The sequence below is a fragment of the Bos indicus x Bos taurus genome, chromosome 25, assembly GCF_003369695.1.
Source record: "Bos indicus x Bos taurus breed Angus x Brahman F1 hybrid chromosome 25, Bos_hybrid_MaternalHap_v2.0, whole genome shotgun sequence".
Classification (NCBI taxonomy): domain Eukaryota; kingdom Metazoa; phylum Chordata; class Mammalia; order Artiodactyla; family Bovidae; genus Bos; species Bos indicus x Bos taurus.
In genome coordinates this window covers 2,026,621-2,051,962 of record NC_040100.1, presented here as the reverse complement: position 1 = coordinate 2,051,962, position 25,342 = coordinate 2,026,621, and the positions used below count along the sequence as shown (strand labels likewise).

Sequence of the window (25,342 nt, the reverse complement as noted above, 5' to 3'; positions counted from 1 at the left end):
ATATATGCATGTATTTACTTTTTAAAAAACAATGTCTTGGAATCTTTTTTATGTTACCACATATTTTCAAATGTCATTCCATAATGCAAAAGGATCATAGAATATCTACTGAAGAATGTCTGGATTGCTTACATTTTTTCTAACTACAAATAATGTTAAATGTTCAAATAAAAACTTGGGGGGAAATTAAATATCCATTTTAGAGAAATGAAGAAATAAATTACGGTATATCCTGGCAATGGAATAATATATACAGCAGTTAAGAATGAATAAACCAATAGAAATTAAAGGATTGTCAGATTAGATTTAAAAAATAAGATCTCTTATCATCTACAGGAGAAAAACCTTATATCCAAAGGTACTGGGCTAGCCAAAAGGTTCGTTTGGGTTTTCCCATTTTACTTTGAGGCAAATGGAGATGCAACATATTGAAACTTAACCAGTGTCACTAAAGCAGCACTCAGAGGGAAATTTATAGCTATACATGTTAATATTTTTTTTAAAGATCTCAAATCAGTAACCTGACCTTCCACTTTGTGAAACTAGAAAAAAAAGAGCAAAGTGAACCTGAAGTGAACAGAAGGAAGGAAGTAACGCATATTAGGACAAAAATAAATGAGTTAGAGAACAGAAAAGCAATAGAGATAATTAGTGAAACCAAAAGTTGTTCTTTGAAATATCAACAAACCCTGAGCTAGACTGACCAAGAAAAAAAGAGAGATGATTCAAATTACTAGATCAGGAATAAGAGAAAGGACACTACTACTAACCTTGTTGAAGAAATGAGGCAAAAGAAAAATAAAGGAAAAATACGAATGTTGTTTCCAATAAATTTGGTTACTTACCTGAGATGGACAGATTCCTAGAAAGACACAAGCTATTGAAACTGACTCAAGAAAAACAGGAAATATGAGCAAAGGTACAGCAAGTGAAGAATTAGTAATCAAAAACCTACCCACCAAGAAAAGCCTCTACCAAACAAAGACAAAACATGCCTGCTCTTCATTAACTTAACCAAAAAGTAGAGGAAGGAACACTTCCTAGTTTGCTCTATGAGATAAAAATTATCCTGATGTCAAAACCAGTTGGACATCTTGAGGAAAGAAAAGTACCAACTAATCTCTCATAGCTATGGATGCCAGAAGGCTCAAAAACATACTAGCAAACCAAGTCCAGCCAATCTGTAACAAACTGGGATTTACAGCAAGAATGCAAGGTTTAATGGCTGAAAATCAGTTAATGTCATATATTAATAGAATCAAAACTAAAAACTATATGGTAATCTCAATGAATGCAGAGAAAGCATTTGACAAAATCAAGCATCGTTTTTGCAACAAAATTACTCAGGGAGTTTCCTCAACCTGATGAAGGATGTCTGAAACACACTCACTGAACCCGGTGACGTTGTACTTAATGGTGAGAGACGATGCTGTTCCCCTGTAGTCAAGAACAAGACAAGGATGTCCATTCCTGCCCCTTCCGTGTAACACTGTGTTAGAAGTGCTAGCCTGCGGAATTAGAGAGGGGGGAAAAAGAAAAGGAAAGGCATCCATATTGAAAAGACAAATAAAATGAAGACTATAGCCCACGTTTATAATGCCATCCAAAAGAATAAAACACTTAGGAATAAATTTAGCAAAAGAAGTGTACACTGGAAACTACAATGCATTGCTGAAAGAAATTAGAGACCTGAATTAGCAGAAACACAGTCCATATTCTCTTTGCGACCCCATGGACTGTAGCCCACCAGGCTCCTCTGTCCGTGGTATTCTCCAGGCAAGAATACTGGAGTGAGTCGCCGTTCCCTTCTCTAGGGGATCGTCCTGACCTGGGATTGAAGCGGCCTGTCTTACCTCTCCAGCATTAGCAGGTGGGTGCTTTACCACTAGCACCACCTGGAAAGCCATATTCTCGAAGCATAACATGTAACTGGTAGAGAGTATTACTGTTCAAATTAATCTACATATTCAGTGTATTCACTGTCAAAATCCCAGATTTTTTTTTTTCAAGTATTGGCAAGCTGATTCCTAAAATTCACATGGAACTGCCAAGGGCCCTGAATAGACAAAACAGTCTGAAATGGGAGGAACAAGGTTGGAAGACTCACACTTCCCAATTTTAAAACTTAGCTATCCATCTACAGTAATGAAGACAGATCAATGGAATTGAATTGACAGTCCAGAAATAAACACTTAAACTTTTATGGTCAATTGATTTTTGACAAAGGTGCTAAGACCATTCAATGGGGAAAGAAGAATCTTTCCAACAAATTGTGCTGAGACAACTGAGTGTGTGTGTGAGTGTGTGTGTGTGTGTGTGTGCGCGCGCGTGCACGTTCAGTCACTCAGTCGTGTCCGAATCTTTGCGACCCTTTGGATGGTAGCCCGCCAGGCTCCTCTGTCTGTGGGATTTTCCAGGCAAGAACACTGGAGTGGGCTGCCATTTCCTCCTCCAGAGGATCTTCCCCACCCAGGGATGGAACCCATGTCTCCTGTGTGTCCAGCATTGGCAGGCAGATTCTTTACCCACTGAGCCATCAAGGAAGTCCCACGACAACTGAATATCCACATGTAAAAAACAGTTGGAGCCTTACCTCACACCGTACACAAAAATTAATTCAAAAATGCATCATAAGCCTGAATGTGAGAATTAAAAGTATAAAACTGTTAGAAAACTAAGTAGAAGTAAATCTTTATAACCTTGAGTTAAATAAGCAGTGGTTTCCTAAATACACACCAAAACCAGAAGTGAAAAAAGAAATTGGACTACATCAGAATTAAAAGCTTTTATGCTACAAATAATACCTTTAAGAAAAGGAAAAGATAACTGACAGGAGAAAATACCTGCAAATCATATCTGACTTGTATCCAGAACACATAAAAAATCCATAATAAAAACAGTGCAGCTTAAAAACGGGCAAAGGATTTGAACAGACGTTTCTCAAGGCACAAGTGACCGATACACACAAAGGATGTTCAGTCGTTAGTCTTCAGAGAAATCAAATCAAAGCCACAGTGAAATACCAGTTCCCGCCAGCTCAGACGGCTACAGTAAAAAAAAAAAAAAAGATGGACAGTAACAAGTGTTGACAAGAATGTGGATAAATCTGAACCTCGTATGTTGCGAGCAGGAATATAATAGGGTGCAGCCACTTTGAGAAACAGTTTAGCAGTTCCTCAAAATGTTAAAACAGAGTTACCATATGGCTCATCAGTTCTACTTCTGCCTATCTGCCCAAGGGAAATAAAAACGCCTCTGCAAAAAAACTTGCATGTGAATCTTCACAGCAGCACAATTCATAATAAGCAGACAACCCGAATACTCGTCGATGGATGGATAAACAAGGTGCGATATAGCCAAACAATGAAGAAGTGTTCCTCAGTAAAGAGCAGTGCTGAAACATGCCGCATGCAGCACTGATGAACCTTGAAAGGGAGCCAGTCAGAAAAGACCAGGTACTATGTGATCCCGTTCAAGTGAAATGGCCGGAAGAAGCAAGTCTACAGGTTCAGTAGGTGGGTGACTGCCTAAGGCTGCGGAGGGGCGGTCTTGGAGGCAAGTGGAGAGTGACTGCTACCCTTGGTAGGAAGTTTCTTTGGGGGGTGATGAATATTTTCTAAAATGAATTGTGTTCTGGGAATGTACTAAAAAGCATTGAATTGTACACTTTTAAAAAGGTGAATTATATGGTACATGAATTGTATCTCAGCAAAGCTGTTTTTAAAAATGAATGGATTAGGTCTGTATGTATCAACTTAGGTAAATCTCAATAAATGCATAAAGGAAAAAAACAAGTTGAAAAAGGAAACAAGAAAGCATATAGTATGACACCGTTTATGTGAAACTGTAAAACAAAAAGTATAGTGTATATTGTTTTCCGAAAGATAAATTCTTAGTAAGATATAAAAACTTGGATGGAAAGGATATACACCAACTGCAAAATTTCCCCTTTCTATAATTTTTCATTTTATGACCTATTCATCCATTGTTTATGTTTAGCACATAAAGAATTATATTGTCTGTATTCACATGCCTTTCTTTCTTAAATAAAAGGTAAAATTCTGTATATTCTTTTCTCTACCTTCTTTAACGGTAGATCCCGATCTCTCCAGAGGTGATAGAGCTCGTCCGGCGAGGCTCTTTGATTAACGGTGTTGGGGTTTGTGTCTGGAAGGAGGAGCGCCCGAGATGGACGACTACATGGAGACGCTGAAGGATGAGGAGGACGCCCTGTGGGAGAATGTGGAGTGCAACAGGCACATGCTCAGTCGCTACATCAACCCTGCCAAGCTCACGCCCTACCTGCGCCAGTGCAAGGTCATCGACGAGCAAGATGAAGACGAGGTGCTCAACGCCCCCATGCTGCCGTCCAAGATCAACCGGGCAGGTAACCCCGGCGGGTTCTCTCCAGCAAGCAGCAGCAATGTGAAGTTTCCCTCACTCCGGGGTTTCTTAACTGGAGTCCACACACCTCTGGCCACCCCTGGTCCCCCACCCAGCTGTCCATGTGCAGAGCAGATCTGTGAACTTGGACAGGGGGATGGAGACGGTGCCTCTGTATTTACTAACCTACACCAAGACTTAGCATTCCCTCCAGTTATGAACATAGCCGAGCAGTAGACCACAGTGATTAGCAGTACTTGTGACCTTGTCAACAGTGAGCATTCCAGATAGCTTATCACATTTCAGCTATTAGAGATATTCCAAAATACCATTTATACTCATCTCTCCCTTGAAATTATTGCAGTTATTAGACCTGCTGAGAGATTGAGTTATTTAATGCATTAATAAAGAAGCACATTTATTATGGAGCCACAAATTTAATATTTGTTAACTGTATCTTCTTATAATTGATTCCCTTTATAATCCAATATATTTTATCAGTTTAAAAATAGTATTTTGATAAAGAGTCCATAGGCTTTTCCAGACTGCCTAGGGGTCCATGACACTTTATTACATTCATTAAAGGTAAAATAAGTGTGGTCTGTAAACATTGTTCTGCTTTTATATACGTATGTGTGTGTATACACATATATGTTTGTAACAAAATACATCTTTGTGTGTAAGCATGTGGTCACAATATAAAATACATTTCTTTCTGTGGTTCCCAGTTTAAGAGGCTTGAAACTCACTTGCCCACAGTATGATGGGCGATGAGTAGCTTGCAGGCTGTGCTTCTCTTTTGCTTATATGACAGACATCACTAATCACAGCAAGCTTTCCTGCTGAGCTTGGATGTAACTTTAGAACCCCTCTCAACACAGTGCTCCAGGTAGCTCTGACAAACATCAATTGACATAAGATGAAGTTTATTTATTAAGTCTATCCTAGGGGAAGTGTAGAGTTTTAGGACCTCAAAGGAAGAAATAACTGAAAATAAAATGTTTAAGGAAGGGTCAAGAAATGGAAACAGTAAGTGGACCCAGTAGGATAAACACTGAAAACTGCCAAGGAAATTACACTTAAAGATATTTCCAGACTATGTGATAATCCCATTGAAGAACATGGAGCTGCCCTGCTTTCTATGACTTTTCCTGGGTCCCCATCCAAATACTGGTCTTCCAGATCTGAACCCCAGAGAGCCATAGATTACTGTGTAATTGCTGCTGCACCTCCATCCTCCTTCTATCATAGATGAGCTGTTACCTGTGTGGTTAATTTTAGCCCCATTCAGTTGGGAAGCTCTTTAAAACCGCTGGTTTCCTATGGCTACAATTCCATTTATTCTGGTTCTACCAACTCCTTGTAGAAAGGAAAGTGTTAGTTGCTCACTCATGTCCGACTGTTTGTGACCCCACGGACTGTAGCCCACCAGGCTCCATGGAATTCTCCAGGCAAGAATCCTGGAGTGGGTTGCCATTCCCTTCTCCATGGGATCTTCCCCACCCAGGGATTCAACCTGGGTATCCTGCGTTGCAGGCGGATTCTTTACTGTCTGAACCACCAGGGGGCTCAAAATTAGCTGCTTTGCATACTGCACCTGCCTGCTTGCATGCTAAGTTGCTTCAGTCATGTCTGAGTCTCTGTGACCCCATGGACCATAGCCCGCCAGGCTCCTCTGTCCATGGGATTCTCCAGGCAAGAACACTGGAGTGGGTTGCCATTTCCTCCTCCAGGGTGCCGGGGACCAGCCCCGGCTGATCCAGGGTATTCGAAGGAGAGACGATCGAAGATCAGGAGACAATTGCTTAATTAAACGTTAATTAAGGATATAAAGAGTAATAGAATGAGGATAGCTCAGTAAAATTCAGTGAAGAAAAGAGGCTGAAATAAGGATAGCTCAGTGAGGAAATTCAGTGGAGAAAAGAGGCTGAATAATTCAGCCAGAAGGTAAGAGAAAGAACGACATGGTGAGACCAAGTTTCGGTGAACAAGGCCCGCACTTTATTTTCCAAAGTAGTTTTTATACCTTAAGTTATGCATAGAGGATAATGGGGGAAGGGGTAGAGTCAGGCAGCAAGCCAGGCTTTCTTCCTGCAAACTTATCATATGCAAAAGCTTAGGTGATTTGCATCATCTTCTGGCCCGGAGGCCTGTTAACATTTTAAAACTTATTTTTCTCTAAAGGTGATTGGTCAGGAGCCACCCTCCAAAAGCATTAGATAAAGTTGCATTCCTACAGTGCAAAGGTGTGGTGGGCTATAACAAGAAAAAGAATTAACTCAAGGGTCCCAGGTTACAAACATTAAAGCTACTACTTAAACCAATTATATTAATCAATACACTGCCAGGGACACAGCAGGTAAGGGATATGGAGACTTAGCAGCAAACATTGGCCCAACAAGTGAAAATTCCTTCACCAATACAACTTCTAATCAATCTTTTAACTGCTCAAAGGAATCTGTATTTAGACAGTTTAGAACATCTCCTGCCTCTCACAGTTGGGAGGCTCTGAACAATCACATGTGGCTGGAAAAACCTATTCAGGCAGGCTAGAGGATTTCCAAAGGAGTTTGTAGGTTAAACACTGTCACACCCAGGAATTATTAACTGGAGCTATAAGCTAACTCTTTTTTCAGAGAGGTAGTGGGGGACAGCCCCCCGTAAAGTCAGAGGTGTAGGTGAAAGCACAAAGCAGAAAGTAGGCAGACTCTGGTTTTGGGGGTATATGCTCGAGAATTCCCAGGGAGACTCCTGAGGCTTGATCCCGCCTTTGCGTATGTCAAGCCTCCTTCCTCATGACCTTTGCCACGGGCGGAGCTCGCTCCCCACACCAGGGGATCTTCCCAACCCAGGTTTCAAACTCATGTCTCTTATGTCTCCTGCATTGGCAGGTGGATTCTTTACCACTGGTGCCTGGAAAGCTCTGGAGAAAGGAAACTAACACTGAACCCCTGCTGAGGGCCTGGCACTTTGCTTTACGTTGTCTGGATTGTAAGATATAACTCAAAGTGACAGAAGATGGAGACCATCTTCTTAACAGTGTACTGATGGATATGAGCCGGTGTAAGACTGGGTCTGGAGACTTGCATCCAGTCAGACGTGTACTCTTCCCTCTAAGTGATCTGATCTTTCCTCTAGGTCGACTGTTGGACATTCTACATACCAAGGGGCAAAGGGGCTACGTGGTTTTCTTGGAGAGCTTGGAATTTTACTACCCAGAATTATACAAACTGGTGACTGGGAAGGAACCTACTCGGAGGTTCTCTACCATCGTGGGTAAGTGGCTTTGCCATCAGCATTCCATCTGTGGTAGGAAGGGTGTGTGTGTGTGTCCAGCAGTGGGACAGCTGTCAGGTTATGAAGCTGTGATATCAGGATGGTGCCCTGGTGGCACTTGTGAACTGTCAACCACTTATTTCTGCCTGATGGTGAAAGGTAGGTGACACCGGTACAAACTGAATCAAGAGCCCAGAGAAGTGGATGTTCACTGAGCTTCCCCCAGGAGTGCTGGTGGGTAGAGCAGAAGCTAACCCTCTGGATCTTGTCTGCTTTCTTGCCAGCATCACATGAAGCAGAGCCCATGGTCATCTTGTTGTCTTAATTCTCCTTCCTAAATATTCTTGAGTCAGTCTTTTCTCCATATACACCACTACCCTAGTCAAGACCCTTACAAACCTCATCAACCCTTTATGTCCATTCCTGCGCTGCTCCAGTGATTTCTCTACTCCCCATGTTACCCTCCCCCACGTAAAACCATTCGGTGGCTTTCCAGTGTTTTCATTTGAAGACCCAAGTGCGGCCCACAAGGACCCTGCATGGTCCAGCCCCTGATGATACTCCCAGCCTCACTTTTCCGCCTTTCTGTCTCTAAGCTCCAGCCACCTGGGTCTTCCTTCAGTTTCCGAAATGTACCAGGCCCCTCCTGCCTTCCCTTAGGACCCTGGCAATGTTGTCCAGCCTTCCCAGAATGTGTTTTCTCTCCTCAAGACTTCAGCTCATTCATCAAGTGCCTTCTCTAACACTTCGGTCCACTCCGCTGGATCTGGTTCCCCTGTTACATGCTCTCATGGACCCCTATACTTTGTGAAACCCTCTCAGTCTGTAGTTATATTTATATGTGATCATTTGCTCTTTTTTTTAACGTCTATCTTCCTTACCAGACATAAGCTCTCCCGGGACCAAGGCTGTCTCGCTCACCCTGAATCCACAGTGCCCAGTGGGTAGTAAGCGCTCGGTAGAACGTTAGGAGTGAATGAGTGAACTTACGACCGCGGCCGCACGTCTGGAACCCCTTCTTGCCCTCCCCAGCCCTCAGGCCTGACTGAGTGCCCCCTCTCCACAGTGGAGGAAGGCCACGAGGGCCTCACGCACTTCCTCATGAACGAGGTCATCAAGCTGCAGCAGCAGATGAAGGCTAAGGACCTGCAGCGGTGCGAGCTGCTGGCCAAGTCCCGGCAGCTGGAGGACGAGAAGAAGCAGCTGACGCTGACGCGGGTGGAGCTGCTGACCTTCCAGGAGCGGTACTACAAGATGAAGGAGGAGCGAGACAGCTACAACGACGAGCTGGTCAAGGTGAAGGACGACAACTACAACTTGGCCATGCGCTACGCCCAGCTCAGCGAGGAGAAAAACATGGCGGTCATGCGGAGCCGAGACCTCCAGCTCGAGGTGAGGGGCGCGCGGCGGGACCCCCGGGGCCCCACTGAGCGCAGGTGAAGCCCTGGGGCGAAGACCACCAGGCTGGCAAGCGCAAGGTGTAACGCCTGCCCGGGTGAGGGAGCCCGAAGGCCACTGTGCGCGTGCGCGTGCCTACCCAGGGAGGCTCAGCGCAGTTTAGCCTCGCCCCATCCACCCACCCACCAGGCGCATGTCTGCACATTCGCGCACGGACCTGCTGACTAGGACTTCCTGCTCCAGAGCCCGTGGAGCCACTGTGCACATGCGCAGGCATCCACGTGTGCAGACATGCACACCTGGAACCGGTGGGGCTTCCCTCTTGCTCCGGGACCAGACCCAGCAGGTGCATGTACCAGACATGCTGCACACGTGTCCTGAATCACACTGAGGGGAAGGTGGAGGACGCAGGGATCTGCCCACCTCAATGGCCCTTAGGAAAATCATCAAGGATACGAGCACAGCACCTGTCCTCTGGAGTCGTGAGGTCCTTGAGGCGAGGACTCTCCCCTTCACAGCTGTATCTCTGCATAGCTAGGCGTGACACAGTGGATATCAGTGAACAACCCAGTAGCCAAGTGATGGACGTTGTTAATAAGTTTACCTCCAAAAGGGAGATGGAGAAGGGAATTGGCTTAACTCATTCATTCCTTTTATTTATTGTGCACTGCCTTGCTACCAGGCTCTTTTCCAGGAATACATAACTCACGACCAAAGCCCTGCTGTCAGGGAGCTCACATTCTAATCAGAAAACAAATACATCAATACCTGGTAGTAATCAGTGCTATTAAAAAGAAGGAGAAAAGAATTTGGGGAAAGTGAGTGAGGGAATCCTGTTTTAAATAGGATGCTCAGGAAGGGTACCTGAGAAGGGGACACAGGAGCAGAGACCTGAGGAAACGGGGGGATCAGTCATGCAAGTCTCGGGGGGGAAGAGCAGAGAGTGAGTGCAAAGACCCCAGGTAGTGCGTGCTTGGTATTTTTGAGAAACAGCAGGAGAGCCAGCAAGGCTGGAGCCAGATGAGCAAGCAGCTTGAAGAGATGGCCAGGGTCCAGATCATGGGGGCTTGGTAAGAACTTTAGAATTTATTCCAGGAGTGATGGAAGCCACTGAAGGATTGAGAGCTGGGAGTGACAACTGATTTATATCTAGAAGGATCACTCTGTCTGCTGGGCGGAAAATAGACTCTTGGAATATTTATTAAGCACCTGCCATGTGTAAGGCACGGTGCTAAGCACTGCGGGGGACATAGGGATAAATAACCTGATTTCTGCCTGGGTCACTTACAATTTAGTTGAAGCAGACAGATCAGTAAACAGCCCACTGGAGTTCGGGCGAACTGAGTCAGTGGCATAGCAGGCAAAGAGCATGAACGTGTAAGTCCTTTGGATTCAAGTGCGAGACCTGCTTCTGGCTTTACCACTTGATTGGTCCTTCGCCTTGGTTTCCTCATTTGTAAATGGCAATTACATGAAAATGAAAATAAAACCTACGCCCTAGGATTGCTCAGTACTGAAATGTAAGTCTTTGTCAAAACGGCTGACCCAGTAGTACCCACTTCATGTCTACTCGAATGGACCTGGGGCACTTAGGTTCATCTTCCAAGATAGTGAGGATGTTTTATTTTACTTTTTGCATGACCAGGAGGAGAGGCTTCCATGCTGTATTTGTCTAGGATTTGAGGGTGTCGAGATTTAAAACTTTCTCTCTCTTAGGACTGTTTTATGTTTTCCTGACTATAGAGTAATAGCGAGAAAGCATCTCAGAACTTAAAAGAACTTTTCTCTTTGGTTGAAAGAATATCTGGGCAGCTGAGTCCTAGGCCATTTCTCAGGCCACAGGGGTGCAGCTGGGGTCCCCTCCTGGCTAAAGCCACCACCCTCTACCTGCCAGATTTCTAGAGGTGTTCTCCCCAAAAGCCTAGAATTGAAAAAGGACACACGCCCCTAGGTGGTCTCTTCCTTGCAGCACTTAAAAGCAGTCTTCTTCTTAGGTGTTTTGCCAACACTGATCCCTTTGGGGAAGCAAACAAACACAGTCACAGGGGTTTAAGAAGTCTTCTCCTGGCCCCAGTTCCTGACACTCACTTCTTGAGTGTGAAGCTCGCACATCGCCAGTTGTCAAAGTCCCAAGAACAATAACTGCCTCCTCCAGGAAGGCAGTCTTTCTTACACTAAGTCTGGGCAGATCCTTTAGGCCAGAGATCCTGCCAACCTGCAGTCCAATGAGTCTCAAGCTGTTCTTTTAGCAGTGGTGCCATTTTTTCAAATAAAATCTTGGATGAAACCCACAAGGCCAAATCACGTGCAGGCAGAGCTGCGCTGGGGCGTGAAGTCAAGATAGAGCCCGAATTCCCCTCACCCCATCTCTGCCCCCTTCTGAAACACTAGGGTTCTTCAGGAATCTTGTCTTCTGAGGATCTGAGTTTGAAACCTGTCAGAAAAGACCTTTAAAATGGAAAAGTGTACCTCAGGGAAACACCAGCTTGGGAACCTCTCATCCTAACCTGTAACCTGTTCCACACCCATGACGATTGCCCGAGGAGGCTTTCTGAGGACTGTAACTGCTCTAGTCCTATCTAAACTAACAGACAAGGACCTCTCCTCAACAAGGAGAGAGTGGTTTGTTTCACTGAAGGAGTATCTTTGAGCCCTTCTGTGTCACCAGCTGGAGGAGGAGAGAGGGACAGAACACGGCTCTTGCCGGAAGTCCAGCAGGCTGCGGGGAGGCAGTCCCTTTTCTGAATGTTTCCCTGCAACCTCGTTCTCTCCTCGGCCCCCCGGGGGTGTTTCAGATTGACCAGCTAAAGCATCGGTTGAACAAGATGGAGGAGGAATGCAAGCTGGAGAGGAACCAGTCACTGAAACTGAAGAATGACATCGAGAACCGGCCCAAGAAGGAGCAGGTCCTGGAGCTGGAGCGGGAGAACGAGATGCTGAAGACCAAGATCCAGGAGCTGCAGTCCATCATCCAGGTAAGGACAGGGACAGCACGCCTGCCGGGGCGTCCCTTGCTGACCGCAGGACCACAGAGAACTCATGTCATCATCCTTGGCCACCTTAGTTCCTCCTCTGTCAGCAGGGGTGACCGCACCACCCACTGCTCAGACATTATGTGAGGTAACACTTGTGACGTTGTTTCCTTGGTTGAATCATTTCACGAAAATCAGTGTCCGGGGCACTATGAGGAAAGTACTTTGGGGAAAACCTTCTTGCCGTAAAGATTCCAAGAAACTCAGCTCTCAGCTGTGAGGGATTTGTTAAAGCTTTGAGGGCCTCTCTTTCTTTGTCATCACAGAGTCATCTGTGGGTACAGAGGATAAACATCCCCAGATACATGTGCAGGGGAGGAAGGAAGGCACCCGCCCCCTCCCCCAGAAAGAATGATGCCCCCCAGGATCATTGCCGCCTGGGGTGGAAGGCCTTGGTTCAGAGCAGAGACTAGGTCCCGGTTTAATTGGAGCAGATTGATTGATGTTTCAGGGGAGGCATCTGCAAGGCAGATCAGCCCCGTCTTTGTCATCACCTGTGAAATGTTTGGAGACACTGCACAACTGCCTCTCTGGGCTCTGATAAGAGCCGGGGCAGAACAATAGGCATCAGGATGTTTCTGAGCAGAAGTGGGTTTTATGCTTCTTTCCAGGTGATAAAATTCATAAGTAATAAGCCGCTTAAGGGCCCCAAGAGACAGCGACTCTTGCCTCTGCTTCCCTGGCACAAAGCCTTCCGCTCGCTGTGTGTCTGTCTCTGGCACTTCTGTCTGCTGCCTTCCCAGGCCTTCTTGCTCCCTGTCCCGCGCCCCCCAGCCCATTAAGCATGCCCCCCACACACATACCACCCCCCACCTGCCCAGGCCGGGAAGCGCAGCCTGCCAGACTCAGACAAGGCCATCCTGGACATCCTGGAGCACGACCGCAAGGAGGCCCTGGAGGACCGGCAGGAGCTCGTCAACAAGATCTACAACCTGCAGGAGGAGGTCCGCCAGGCAGAGGAGCTGAGGGACAAGGTGGGCCCTTGGACGGCTGGGGCTGCAGCTCAGGCTGGGAGCCCCGGGCCCCCGTGTGTGTCTGCAGAACCTCTGGGCCCCCCACTCTCTTCCAGGACCAGGTCTGAGCCCCGGTGTGATTACCTGTGTGTCAGCACCTGGCATTACTTGTGAACTGTTCTAAGTGTCCGCATGGCACTGGTCTTGCTCCCTGGCTGAACGCTGCAGCCACAGGAGAGCACACGCAGTGTCCACCCTGTCCCCCACCCCACCCTGGCCGAAGGCCACAGGAGGGCACACGCAGTGCCCACCCTGTCCCCCACCCCACCCTGGTCGAAGGCCACAGGAGGGCACACGCGGTGCCCACCCTGTCCCCCACTTCCCCCGCACACAGTAGGTCTGCATCAGATTGCAGCTGGTGGCTGGCCTTTTACCACGGTCCCTACTCGTCAGAGCGCTGACTCTCAGAAGGTCAGGCGCCGCGGGGAGGGGCAGGCTGGCCCTGGGAAGCCGCGGCTGGAAACCAGCTGTCGGCCCTGATTTGTCAATGGCTTGATGCGAGTATTGATCTCTCCCTGTGCTCGCAGTACCTGGAGGAGAAGGAGGACCTGGAGCTGAAGTGCTCCACGCTGGGGAAGGACTGCGAGATGTACAAGCACCGCATGAACACCGTCATGCTGCAGCTTGAGGAGGTGGAGCGGGAGCGGGACCAGGTACCGGGCGGCTGGCCCAGGCTCCAGGCCGTGGGGGCCGGTGGGGTATTGTCAGGGTAACGCCACCAGCTCTGCAGGAACCACTCAGGAGCCCACCTTTCCTGCTTTCCTTCCAAAAATGAATCCCATCCCAGCTGTGTCACTGGTGTTTAAAAGCAGGGCGGGGGCCAGAATGGGACTCCAGTGTCCTGGGCTTCAGAGTCAGACGGCCAGGTCCAGGCCCTGTCCCTCTTCAGACGTGTGGCTGCACGCTGTCCCTGCCTGGAAGCCTTAGTGCTCTTGTCTGTGAAGTGGGAATAAAATAACCGCACCGCCTCGTAGGGTAGCGGTTGGGCTCTGCCTCGGACCTCTTAGCCCAGCAGTGGGCGCACAGCTGGGGTGAACTCAGGAGGGGCTGCAGAGGACGGTAGCAGTGGAAACGCCCAGGTGTCAGATTCCGGAAAAGGGCCGGAGACGCAGTGGCTGACACATGGGCTGGGGGGCGGGCGTCCTGGGTCTGATTTGGCGGGGATCGGGGGGCGGGGTGGGGAGGAACCCAGCGACCTTGCCCTCCGCCTCCCGGCAGGCCTTCCACTCCCGGGACGAAGCGCAGACCCAGTACTCCCAGTGCCTGATCGAAAAGGACAAGTACCGGAAGCAGATCCGGGAGCTGGAGGAGAAGAACGACGAGATGCGCATCGAGATGGTGCGGCGGGAGGCCTGCATCGTCAACCTGGAGAGCAAGCTGCGGCGCCTCTCCAAGGACAGCGGCACCCTGGAGCAGGTGGGTGGGGGCGGCGCCGGATGCCGGGCAGGCCCCCAGCGCCCCGCCCCCCGCCCCCGCAGAGGACAGCCGTCCCGACCACGCCCCCGGAGCGCCCGCCCGAGCCCGTGAACCCTTGGGTGTCTGTGTTGTGATGAACAGACCAGAGCGCTCATTTTATTTTGTTTAGCTTTTTATTTTGTGTTGGAGTTTAGCCAGTTAATGATGCTGTTTCAGGTAACAGCGAAGGGACTCAGCCATACGCATCCATGTGCCCCTTCTCCCCCCACAACTCCCCTCCCATCCCACTGCCTCGTGACACTGAACAGAGTCCCAGGTGCCTAGGGGAGGGTGGACTGCTCGTGTGAAAGCTAGAAGAGGCGGGACAGGCGCCTGGCCTGGCCACCTGCCGGCTGGCCAGGGGTCTCAGGCAAGTCACTTCCAAGTTAGAACTGCAGCTGCCTCTCAGTTCGCCTCCCACTGGGTTTCCTTAAACCCATGTGGGCAGGCACTGGGTTTAAGATGCCCGGCTCCATTAGTCACTAGGGCCCGTAAAGAAAGCATCACGTATCTCGATGGGAAGTTCAAGTGCATGTCACAGCAGGGCCCCAGGCGCTCAGAAGTGAGTGACGCCCATGCAGGCAGCTGAGACTGTCTCTCACGGCTGTGGGTTCTGCAGGTCCTGAGCCAGTGCCTTCTGTGCCGTATCTGCTTTAACCCACAGGACTGTCCTTCCAGGACTGTGAGACCACTGTCTCCCTTCCCCAAGGGTAGAACTGAACACAAGCAGCTAACTTGCCCAAGGCCATCACTAGCCAGTGACCTGTGGGAACCAGGATAAGACCCTCCACCCCTCACCGTTTGCCCAGAGGACTCAGGTCTGATGCTGGAGGCGAATTCAGGAACATGACTTTTCAGCACAAATGCTGTAAATGATGAGTTGAAGGGGTGCTGTGAGTGCCCAGGGGAGGAGGCCCCCCTTCTGTCCAGGTTCCTGGAAAGACTCCCCACAGGAGGGGCGGGCCTCGGGGCCTCCATTGGGGATGTTGTCCCTGGACTTCACTGGCCAGGTTCCGTCCCCCTTTTGGGTTTGGCAGAAGCGTCACTTCCTTGGCTAGGCGATCGGTGGCCCCCATCGTGGAAACCAGGAGCCTCCGGGTTAGGGTCTCCCTTTTGAGCATTTCTCACAGTTTATAATTATGGAGAAGTTCTGTGTAGGCCCCTCTGTGTGTCCAGCACGTAGCACAGTGCCAGGCATGGCTGCACCCTTTGGGAAACATTTACGAACCGACACTGTGGTGTCGCCGGGCTAGAAGAGAGAAGGTGGGGCAGTATTCCAGGCCACAGGGACACCACGAGCAGAGACCCGGGGGTGTGACACCCATGGCCTGCGGTTGGCAGGCCGCAGTGAGCAGTTCTGTCGTCCTCGAGTGGCCAGCGGGGACAGGCGGGAGGTGGGCGGGAGCGGGGAGCAGCAGGGAGCAGGGTGAGCCTGTCTGCTAAGGAGCTTGGTTGGGAGTTTTTCCTGGACCGTGAAGGATCTGGGGCCGGGAGGAAAGGCCAGGAGCTTTGGGTTTGGCGGCAGCGTGGCTTGAGGATGTTACATGGCTATGGGGGATCAACCTCAAGGTACTTAATACTCGACAGCTCAGCCTCAGATCACGGATGCGAATCCCTTAGGACAGTAGCCCTCTTACTGTGGTTCGGTCGCTCATTGGTACTTTCTGTGCTTGTAACTGAGGCACAGGAGTAGAACATGGGGGATCTGGTGGTGGCCGAGGGGCAAGCGGCCGTGGCCAGCAGGGAGGCGATCCCTTCACTGCTGGAAAGAACGCCAGGGCCTGAGAGGAGGAGAGAGGGGCGAGGATGACAGAGCTTGGCCTCGAGGTGGACACAGGGTTCAGGAAGGAGGGGCCGCCCCCTCCCCTCCGCCCGGAGCTCCAAGCTTGGTGCCGGGGAAGGTGAGCAATGGCACTCCGAGGTGGACACAGGGTTCAGGAAGGAGGGGCTGCCCCCTCCCCTCCGCCTGGAGCTCCAAGCTTGGTGCTGGGGGAGGTGAACGATGGTGCCGTTAGCAGAGCCGTCTCCCCATGCGGTGGCCGCTCTGGGCGCTCATGGGGCGCGGCCTCTCCTCGTCTCCAGAGTCTGCCCAGGAACCTGCCGGTGACCATCATCTCTCAGAACTTCGGGGACACCAGCCCCAGGACCAACGGTCAGGAGGCCGACGACTCTTCCACCTCAGAGGACTCGCCCGAGGACAACCGCTACTTCCTGCCCCACCACCCGCCCAAGCGCAGGATGAACCTGAAGGGCATCCAGGTGCCTGCACACAGCGCGGCGGGCGGGGGCGGGAGCCGGGGCCCTCTGCAGGCGGGCGGGTCTCAGACCCCCGACGCACCTGGACCTGTGAACCAAAGTCGCACCAGCTTGTGCTTTCGGCTGGTTGTTCAGCAATTCTCTCCTCCTACGATTGTGGTGGAAGTTAAGAGAGAGAAGGGAGAGAGTGAAATAAGCGTGATCTCCAAGTTCACTTGTTTATTCCACAATGGGTATTGAGTGCCTGTTGCGTGTTTATTGACGTAACTGGCTTGTGATGGCAGCTGGCGGCAAAGCACTCGTCCTCCCTGCCTTGCTCTGTGTGCAATGCAGCCCATCAGCTGAGGAACGAAGGAATGTGAGTGAGTGTGCGAGCAAGTAAATGAGTGAGTGAGCAAGGGAGTGAGTGAGCAAGAGAGTGAATGAGTGACTGCGAGCAAGTGAGCGAGTGAATGAGTGCGTGAGCAAGTGAATGAGTGAGAGAATGAGTGAGTGAGCAAGGGAGTGAGTGAGCAAGAGAGTGAATGAGTGAGTGAGCAAGTGAATGAGTGCGTGAGCGAGCGAGTGAATGAGTGAGTGAATGAGTGAGCCAGCGAGTAGTGAATGAGTGAGCAAGGGAGTGAATGAGTGACTGAGCGAGCAAGTGAATGAGAGAATGAGTGAGTGAGCAAGGGAGTGAGTGAGCAAGGGAGTGAATGAGTGACTGCGAGCAAGTGAGCAAGTGAATGAGTGAGCGAGTGAGTAGTGAATGAGTGAGCAAGGGAGTGAATAAGTGAGCGAGTGAGTGAGCGAGCGAGAGAGTGAGTGAGCAAGTAAATGAGTGAGAGAATGAGTGAGTGAGCAAGGGAGTGAATGACTGCGAGCAGGTGAGCGAGTGAGTGAGTGAATGAGTGAATAAATGACTGAGTGAGCGAGTGAGTAGTGAATGAATGAGCAAGGGAGTGACTGAGCGAGCAAGTGAGTGAGTGAGCGAGTGAATGAGTGAGCGAGTGAGTGAGAGCATCTCCACGTGGCCCGCCTGTGCTCTGCCCTGCCCAGTTCATACCCAGGGAGTGGGGCGGCTCAAGCAGCGCCTCCGAGGCAGCCGGGCACCGCCGGCACCTCGCCCTTCCCTGAGAAGTGCCCCGAGCCGAGCGCCAGGTCCTGGCCCACTTCGCAGCGTCGCCTGGTCCACTGCACTCCCAGCTGTGGGAGGGTCCGAGCCACATGGCACCGCCTCCCGCGCAGGCGGTGTGTGAACCGGCAGCTGTCTGCTCGGGGCCGGGGAGCCATGGCCGTGAACACGGGCGTCCCGCGCCTCCCGTGGTCCTGGCAGCCACGTGACGAGGGCGACGTGGCCTTGCCTCAATTTATGTCTTTGCTTAGCGTGGGTGACGCGCCGGGCCTTGCTTGATTTGCATCTTCTGCCTTTCCCTCCGCTCTGTCTCTTTCAGCTGCAGAGAGCCAAGTCCCCCATCAGCCTGAAGCGAGCATCAGACTTTCAAGGTTAGCGAGACGCCTGGATCCCTGTCCTGTCTGTCACGCGGACTCTCGGTCCATCTGTTTCCCCATCATGGGCATCAGTCCTGCGAGGTTAACCCTGGAGTCTCGGGGTCCCCGGGGCCCGGGGTGGCGGGGTGTCCAGATGGTCATTACTGTTTGCTGTCGGTGGAGGGGGCCGGAGCCCCGACCACGGAAACATCACGTCTGAGGCCCCCTCCCCGCGGGTCCGCCTGGAGCCCCTGAGCTTGGCACTCAATGCTGCTGGCCAGTCAGCCAGAGGACTGCTCCTGTCCACACAGTCCCAGGCGTGGGAGGCCCCCAGCTCTCCTGTAAGCCCCTGGTTTTCTGAGACACACCATCCTGAGACTGCCCCCTCACACACCCTTGGCGTGACCCTGGAGCGATGGTCGGCCAGCGAGGGTTTGTCCCGGGTGAGCCAGGTGCCCGCGGTCCGCGTAGACTCTTCCAGAGCCCAAGGCCTCGGGCAGGGCCGTCTGTGAGGAGGTGGAATGCCGTTCGGACGGCTGCGAGAGTGGTTGCAGGAGAGTCAGAGGAGGACCTGTCGAGAAGGGAGCATGTAGACAGAGGGGCCGGGAAGGGGGAGAGAGAGGCCACTGGGCACGGCCCCCCGGGTCGGAGCCGGAAGCGGACACACAGCCGTGCAGCCAGCACAGTGCGCAGGGCTGTATGCCCCCTGCCTCCCGGGAGCAGAGCCGACGGTGTCAGGAGCCCAGGGGCCTGCAGAGGCTCGTGGCCAGGCCCGGGTTCACGGACTTCAACCCCCTGAGGAGAGCAGGGGAGCCGAGGGGTCTAGAGCTTGGCTGGGCCTGGCAGGAGCTGGGGAAGGGGAGCCCCGAGCTGGGGGCCGCACCAGCTGTGGTAGGGACCCCATCCAGGAGGGGCCTGCAGGAAGCAGACAGGGCGCTCGTGCCAAGAAGCGGGAAAGGGGTGCAGGAGGGACGGAGCCCTGCCGGCTGCCTGGGGTGGGGCCTGGGCAGGAACACTGACGTGGCTGCGTGTGTGAGGCGACTGTACACGCGTGTGCACACGCACACAACAGGGTGTGGGGCCACCCGTGCTGTGAGACGGGGGCCAGACGGGTGTGCGGCAGGCCTCAGACAGCCCCAAAGGAGCGCGGCCCCCCGACTCCCATCAGCCTGGCTCCCCATAGGCCTGGTTGGGGGTGGTGTCGGGGTGTCCGGGCGGGCAAGTTCCCGCCCCAGGTCCTGCTGCTTCACGCCGAGCACCCGTGGGGATGCCCACCGTGGTCCCCAGGACAAAGGGCATCGTCCTGGCTCGAAGACACCACCCCAGACCTGGCTGCGGGCCCTTCGTCCAGGGGGAGGGGCGAGGAGGCCACCTCCTACCACCCACCCCGGAGGACGTGCTCCCCAGACGGGACGGCCCCCAGGGCGCAGAGCTCTCACAGTCTCTCCTCTCCTTCCTCCCCCCTTCCCCGCCGCACCCCTGCCCGGCCCACTGAGGACAGGAAGGGGACAAGAAGAAGACCTCATGGACGCCAGCCCCAGCTCCTCCCGCTCCCTGCCCATCACCAACTCCTTCTCCAAGATGGTAAGCGAGGGCCCCACCCACCGCAGCCCTGCTTCCAGCCCAGGACATGGCCCAAGTCCCCCAGCCCCCGCCACCTTGGCCCCCCAGCTGGCCTCACCCGCTCCGTGGGCCCAGCCCTGCCTCCTTGCCTCTGCCAGGTCTGCGGCCCAGGCCTCCTTGTGTTTATTTAAAGACATTTCCTGGCCTCACGATGTATTTACAGCTTCTTACTGCCTCCTTTCCCAATTTAACACTCGGTAGGAGGAAGAGACGGGCCTCCACGGGGCTGTGGCACATTGCACAGGCAGCTGAAGACCCCGCCACCGCCCCTCAGCCCCTGGCGACTCCGGCAGCCGGAGCGGGGTGGCCGGCGGGGGCTGCAGCAGCTGGAGCCGCCCACGGCAGGGCAGGGCCAGCCGGGCACACCTGTGCCTCCTTCCAGCCCACCCGGGAGAGGCAGGCAGGGTCCCTGCACCACGGCAGTGTCACCACCCACCCCCGACCCCCACCCCCCTCAGGGCCAGGCAGCAGAAGGCCTGCCATTAGAAATTCTAACCCCGAGGAGAAGCCCTGGGAAGCTTGTCAGCTCAGCTTCCAAAATCAGGCCCTAGGGGAGGCAGAGATTTGATAACGAATGACTCCTGTCTGAGTGCGGCTCTGGGAGGTGAAATCCAAGGCTCTTATTTCAGGCATCCCTTGCCAGGAGCCGCCAGGGCTTATCCCACAGGGTCATCCTGCAGCAGCAGCTGCGCTGTCTGCAAGGGCATCCGTGGCCTGCTCCCACCCCAACCCCACCGGGCCCAGAGGTCTCCCTCTCGTCCCCTGCAGGTACCCACGGCCGGGCAGCCCTTGTGGCAGAGCTGAGCCTATGCCAGTCACACGCAGGGCACCCCCCTCGGATCCCCACCGCCTCCCCTGTCCCGCTACCCCGGCGAGCAGATGGACATGCAGATGGGCACCGGGCCCCATGGCTCTGCCAGCCCTAGGCTGAGCACAAGCCTTCTTTAGCCAAGGTCGCCGCCGAGACCTGGCTTGCCGGCCCACACTGCCTGCGTAGCCTCTAAGTTAGATTTAATCCCCGTGTATATAATATTTATGCCTGCCGAGGCACAGCCTATGAATACCCAGCTCATCCGTAACGCATCGGCGCGCGTGTGTTTGAAGCAGCCCCATCGGAGCCGTTCCAGCATCATGTCAATCACGGCCGAGCCCCCAGGAAACGACTCCATCGTCAGACGGTACAAAGAAGACGCGCCTCATCGGAGGTGGGCGACGGGCCGAGGGAGCGGGTGGGGCTTTTTCCCGGTGCTGGCTGACTCAGCGGGCCTCCGGGGAAGCTGGAAACCCGGGCGGGAGGGTGCCTGTTTTACAGATGAGCAGCCTGAGGCCCCAGGAAGGGAGACGGCTTCCCCAGGGTCATCCTTGCAGCCAGCAAATGATAAGACCTATGCTGCTTTGCTCCCTGCTACCCAGAAATCAGATGTCTCCTTCCCGTGGTTCCAGAGCGTGGCTTTTTCTGCCCAGAGAGGGAGAGACCCTGGGGACGCCCCCTCCGTTCCCCCTCCCTCTCCTCCTTCCTGACCATCAGTGTCCCCAGGGTGGAAACCACAGTAGGGATAGCGCCCGGGCATCCAGACATGCCTCGTCAGCCGGGTATTTTACATTCCGAGTCAGAGGCTAGTGGTGGTGCCCGGAAGGGCCAGAGCAAGGCATGGCTGGCGGGACTGCGTTTCCGTCTCGGGTCGGGCCGGTGACCTGGCCTGGGCCTCATTAGTCCATCGCAAGAACCCCAGGGGAGCAAGTGAGGAGTCCCAGAACACACACCTCACGCCCGCCAGTCCCATCTGATGGAGGCTCCGCTATTCTGGGCCCGTCACGCCAGGCAGCCCCCTCCGCGTATAAATGGTACTAAGCACTCTGCGTCCAGGCAGAGAAGTGAGTGGGGCATGGCAGATGGGGCCGCCGGGCACTGCACTCCCCGGCCCTTCAGAGTCACCCTCATCCCCGCTAACAGGGCCTCTGCAGGCTCCAGGGCTGCCCTGCCCTCCCGGCCGTGCACCCAGCCACGTGCAGGCCTCCCGTGGCACACAGCCCTCCACGCACCCGCAGAGCCCCGCCTCCTGCCCACCTTGCCCTCTCAGGACCAGAGCCTCTCACACGGCCGGAACATTCCGGAAGCTCCCCTCTCCTTTAACCACCTGCACACAATCAAGAGAGCCCCCCGCCCCCCCCCCAATTGTGTCTTGCAGCACAGTTGAGGAAGACAACGACAGCGGTGGCTTCGATGCCTTAGACCTCGATGGTAGGTGCCTAGCAGATCTGAGAGGCGTTCCAAGCGCGGAGGCCACTTCGGCCATTTCCTTGCCTGGGGCAAGGCCTCACATACGGGAGGGCCTTAGGAGACGTGTGAAGAGCAGGTTCTGAGAGTGCACACGGAGGACAGGCCCCTGAGCCAGGATGCACCCCGGAAGCCCAGCCTCTGTTTTGTGGACGGGGGAAGCAGGCCAGTGCTGAGTGCAGGATCAGTGAGGTCTGCGTTTTTAAGAAAGCATGGCTCCCGCAATTGTAGCCAGGCACCATGGTCCATCCCAGTGTCTGTCAGCAGATGTTTGTCCAGCTGCTTTTGTTCTCATGGTACGATTGGAGAAGCAGAGTCTTAGGGGGACCCAGGAGCAGCACGCTAGAGGGTGGACTGGAGGTGGGGGGCCTCTTAAGAGTCTGGGCGTAAATTAAGCCGTTAACCCACCTCAGCAAGACGAGTAGCAGGTGTGGGGTCCGGGGCCCTAGGATGGAGGTGGGGCGGCTGTGAAGGCTGGTTTTCACCCCCTGAATTGGGGGCGTGGGCCAGGCGAGCACCGGGGAGCCTGGGGGTGCAGTCACCCTGAACCAGCGCCCGGGCAGAGCTGTATGATGGCGGGGGGGGGGGGTGTTCCCGTGGCCCAGCGCATGCCACGCAGAGCCAGGCACAAGGCCTCCGTCACACAGAGTGATAAGCTGCTTGTGGCTCCAGCCTGCGCCCTGTACAGCAAGGAGGCTCAGCACACGTCCAGGCCCCCAGCATCTCCAGGCCCTGTTCCGAGTGTCCCTGAGCTCTTGCCGTGGCACAGACCGTAGTGCCACAGCTGTGACCCGGTGGGGAGACCAAGGCAGGTTTGCAGAACCTGAGCTTCTGTCCGAAGGGACAGGGCCGAGAGGAGCAGGCAGGGTCTGGCATCTCGGGTGGTGGCCTTGGGCTGCCAGCCGCATTCTCCGGCCCCTCCAGAGCTGGCAGCCTGGAGCCTGGCTCAGAATCCTCTGGGTGTGGCCCGCCAGCCCCCTCAGTTCCAGGGCTCCCCCAGCCTTCATCCATCCCCTCGCCAGCTCCGGCTGCCGGCAGATAAAGTGAAAGATTAGTGGCTGTCCTTAATTGGGGACCATCAGAAGCTATCAAGTGTTAAAGAGAGGTCAGCACCTAATCGAGGCAGGGTAATGGGAAGAACTTGAGGAGTTTGCAGAGGGGAGAGCTGGGGAGAGAGTTCCGGGCAGCAATCCAAAGCGTTCTGCAGCGTCGGGACAAATTCCCTCTGCAGAGCGGCCTTTGTTATCAGCCAGGAGCAGGGCAAGGCTTGCGGCTCTCCCATCCAGGCAGCCTGAGCTGTGCGGGGTGGGTGTCTTCCTCTCCCAGGAGGTTGGGGTCCCACTGAGCTGGGAGGAGAGGGGGCTTCCTACCCCAGACAGTGCTCTTGCAGCCCCACCCTAACCCCATCGGGGCTGTAGTTGGTGGTGAGACCTGAGGACCGCAAATGAAAACACGGGCCCCGATTTGAAGGGCTTCCCAGGTGGCACTAGTGGTAAAGAGCCCACCGGCCGATGCAGGAGACACGAGAGATGCCAGTTCGATCCCTGGGTCAGGAAGATCCCCTGGAGGCAAAAATGGCCACCCACTCCAGTGTTCTTGCCTGGAGAATCCATGGACAGAGGAGCCTGGCGAGTTATGGTCCATAGAGTCTCAAAGAGTCGGACACGACTGAAGCGACTGCCAATAACAAAAGTCTAACAAGCGCTGCTGATAGAGACCCCTTTCCAGAGTCTCCGCCTGGAGGCAGGGGAATGGCTGTGCTGAAGGGGCTGCCAGGACTGGACCCTCGATGCCCCAGGGCCTGAGGCAGCAGCTGACTGAGGCTGCCCCCTCCCCAAGCTCCCTCATCGGTGTGGGGGGTGGGGAGATGTCCCAGGAGGCAGGCAGGCAGCGGGGAGCAGGGGCAGGAGTGCCCGGCCTGACCCCCGCAGCCATCCCAGCAAGCCCAGGGGCCATCTCCCTGCCCCGGGTCCACTCGGGGGCCTGAGGGTCCATCTGTCCTTCGCAGATGACAGTCACGAGCGGTGCTCCTTTGGGCCCCCCTCCATCCACTCCTCCTCCTCCTCCCACCAGTCTGAGGGCCTGGACGCCTATGACCTGGAACAGGTCAACCTCATGTTTAGGAAGTTCTCTCTAGAAAGGTACTGGGGTCGTGGGACAGGGGAGGCTGGGGGCGGGGGTGCTTGGGGGCTGAGAAGGGGGCAGGGAGGAGGTGAAGGCCACTTGCCCCTGGATCCCTACAACGGGGATCTTCCGAATTCCTAGACTGGACTCTAGAATCGGTCCAGGGATCACAGGGTCCCAGAGTTGGGAATCACTTCCCCTGACCCCTCCTCAGACCCAGAGAGGAAGGGGCTTCCCGGGGGTCACGGCCTGGTAGAGACCAGGAACAGGACTCTTGATGTCCCACCGGGCCCAGGCCCTGGGGTGACTCCCTGAAACCCGGTGAGCTGTGCCCTGGGCCTGTTGGGGTGCGAGGAGGGCGGCCAGCCGTCATACCCAATGTGCACGCAGCAGGGTGCGTGTGGCGCCAGGCTCATGGCGGCAGTGTCCCCGGGGCCCCTGCTTCTGGTCTGTGCCACCCCGGTGGGAGCCGCTCTCCAGTTTCTCCTAAGGTGTCTGCTCCTGCGACCTGGGCCCCTGCTGAGTGTCCCGGCTGGGGATTCTGACCACAGCTGTCTTCCCCCCCCGGCCCCCCCAACCCCTCCCCGCCGTCTTCTCTCCTGCCCCAGACCCTTCCGGCCGTCGGTCACGTCCGTGGGGCACGTGCGGGGTCCTGGGCTTTCGGTGCAGCACACCACGCTCAGCGGCGACAGCCTCATCTCCCAGCTCAGCCTGCTCGGGGGCAACGCCAGCGGCAGCTTCGTCCACTCCGTCAAGCCGGGCTCCCTGGCCGAGAAGGCCGGCCTCCGCGAGGGCCACCAGCTGCTGCTGGTGAGGGGCTGGGGGCCCGGGGAGGCGGCAGCTCTGTTTCCTCTGCCCTGAGCCAAGAATGCCTGGCCTGGAGCAGGGAGCGGGGAAGGGGCAGGCCCGTCAGCTCCTCGCCGGAAGCCCCCTCTCTGAGCCTGTCTCTCCTCCACTGTTGGCTCGAATGTTTCTAGAGCCTGTGCACATGCACACGCACGCTCCAGGCAGTGGATGGGAGGCACATGAACCCC

At 54.1% G+C, this 25,342-nt stretch overlaps 1 protein-coding gene across 6 annotated transcripts in view; it reads left to right on the top strand.

The window, feature by feature from the left end:
* The window catches only part of CARD11 (caspase recruitment domain family member 11), a 108,164-nt gene that overhangs the window by 72,425 nt on the left and 10,397 nt on the right, over positions 1 to 25,342 (top strand). For 3 of the 6 annotated variants that reach the window (XM_027527029.1, XM_027527028.1, XM_027527031.1), the window contains exons 3-16: positions 4,175 to 4,387; positions 7,522 to 7,659; positions 8,726 to 9,051; positions 11,853 to 12,032; positions 12,911 to 13,063; positions 13,630 to 13,755; positions 14,321 to 14,518; positions 16,640 to 16,816; positions 18,247 to 18,298; positions 19,785 to 19,867; positions 21,011 to 21,111; positions 22,096 to 22,148; positions 24,193 to 24,325; positions 24,917 to 25,118. In XM_027527029.1, the coding sequence (XP_027382830.1) occupies positions 4,175 to 4,387; positions 7,522 to 7,659; positions 8,726 to 9,051; positions 11,853 to 12,032; positions 12,911 to 13,063; positions 13,630 to 13,755; positions 14,321 to 14,518; positions 16,640 to 16,816; positions 18,247 to 18,298; positions 19,785 to 19,867; positions 21,011 to 21,111; positions 22,096 to 22,148; positions 24,193 to 24,325; positions 24,917 to 25,118 (2,135 nt within the window). Of the gene's footprint in view, positions 1 to 4,096; positions 4,388 to 7,521; positions 7,660 to 8,725; positions 9,052 to 11,852; positions 12,033 to 12,910; positions 13,064 to 13,629; positions 13,756 to 14,320; positions 14,519 to 16,639; positions 16,817 to 18,246; positions 18,299 to 19,784; positions 19,868 to 21,010; positions 21,112 to 22,095; positions 22,149 to 24,192; positions 24,326 to 24,916; positions 25,119 to 25,342 lie in introns of all 6 variants that reach the window. The other 3 variants (XM_027527034.1, XM_027527032.1, XM_027527033.1) reach the window with 3 other exon arrangements.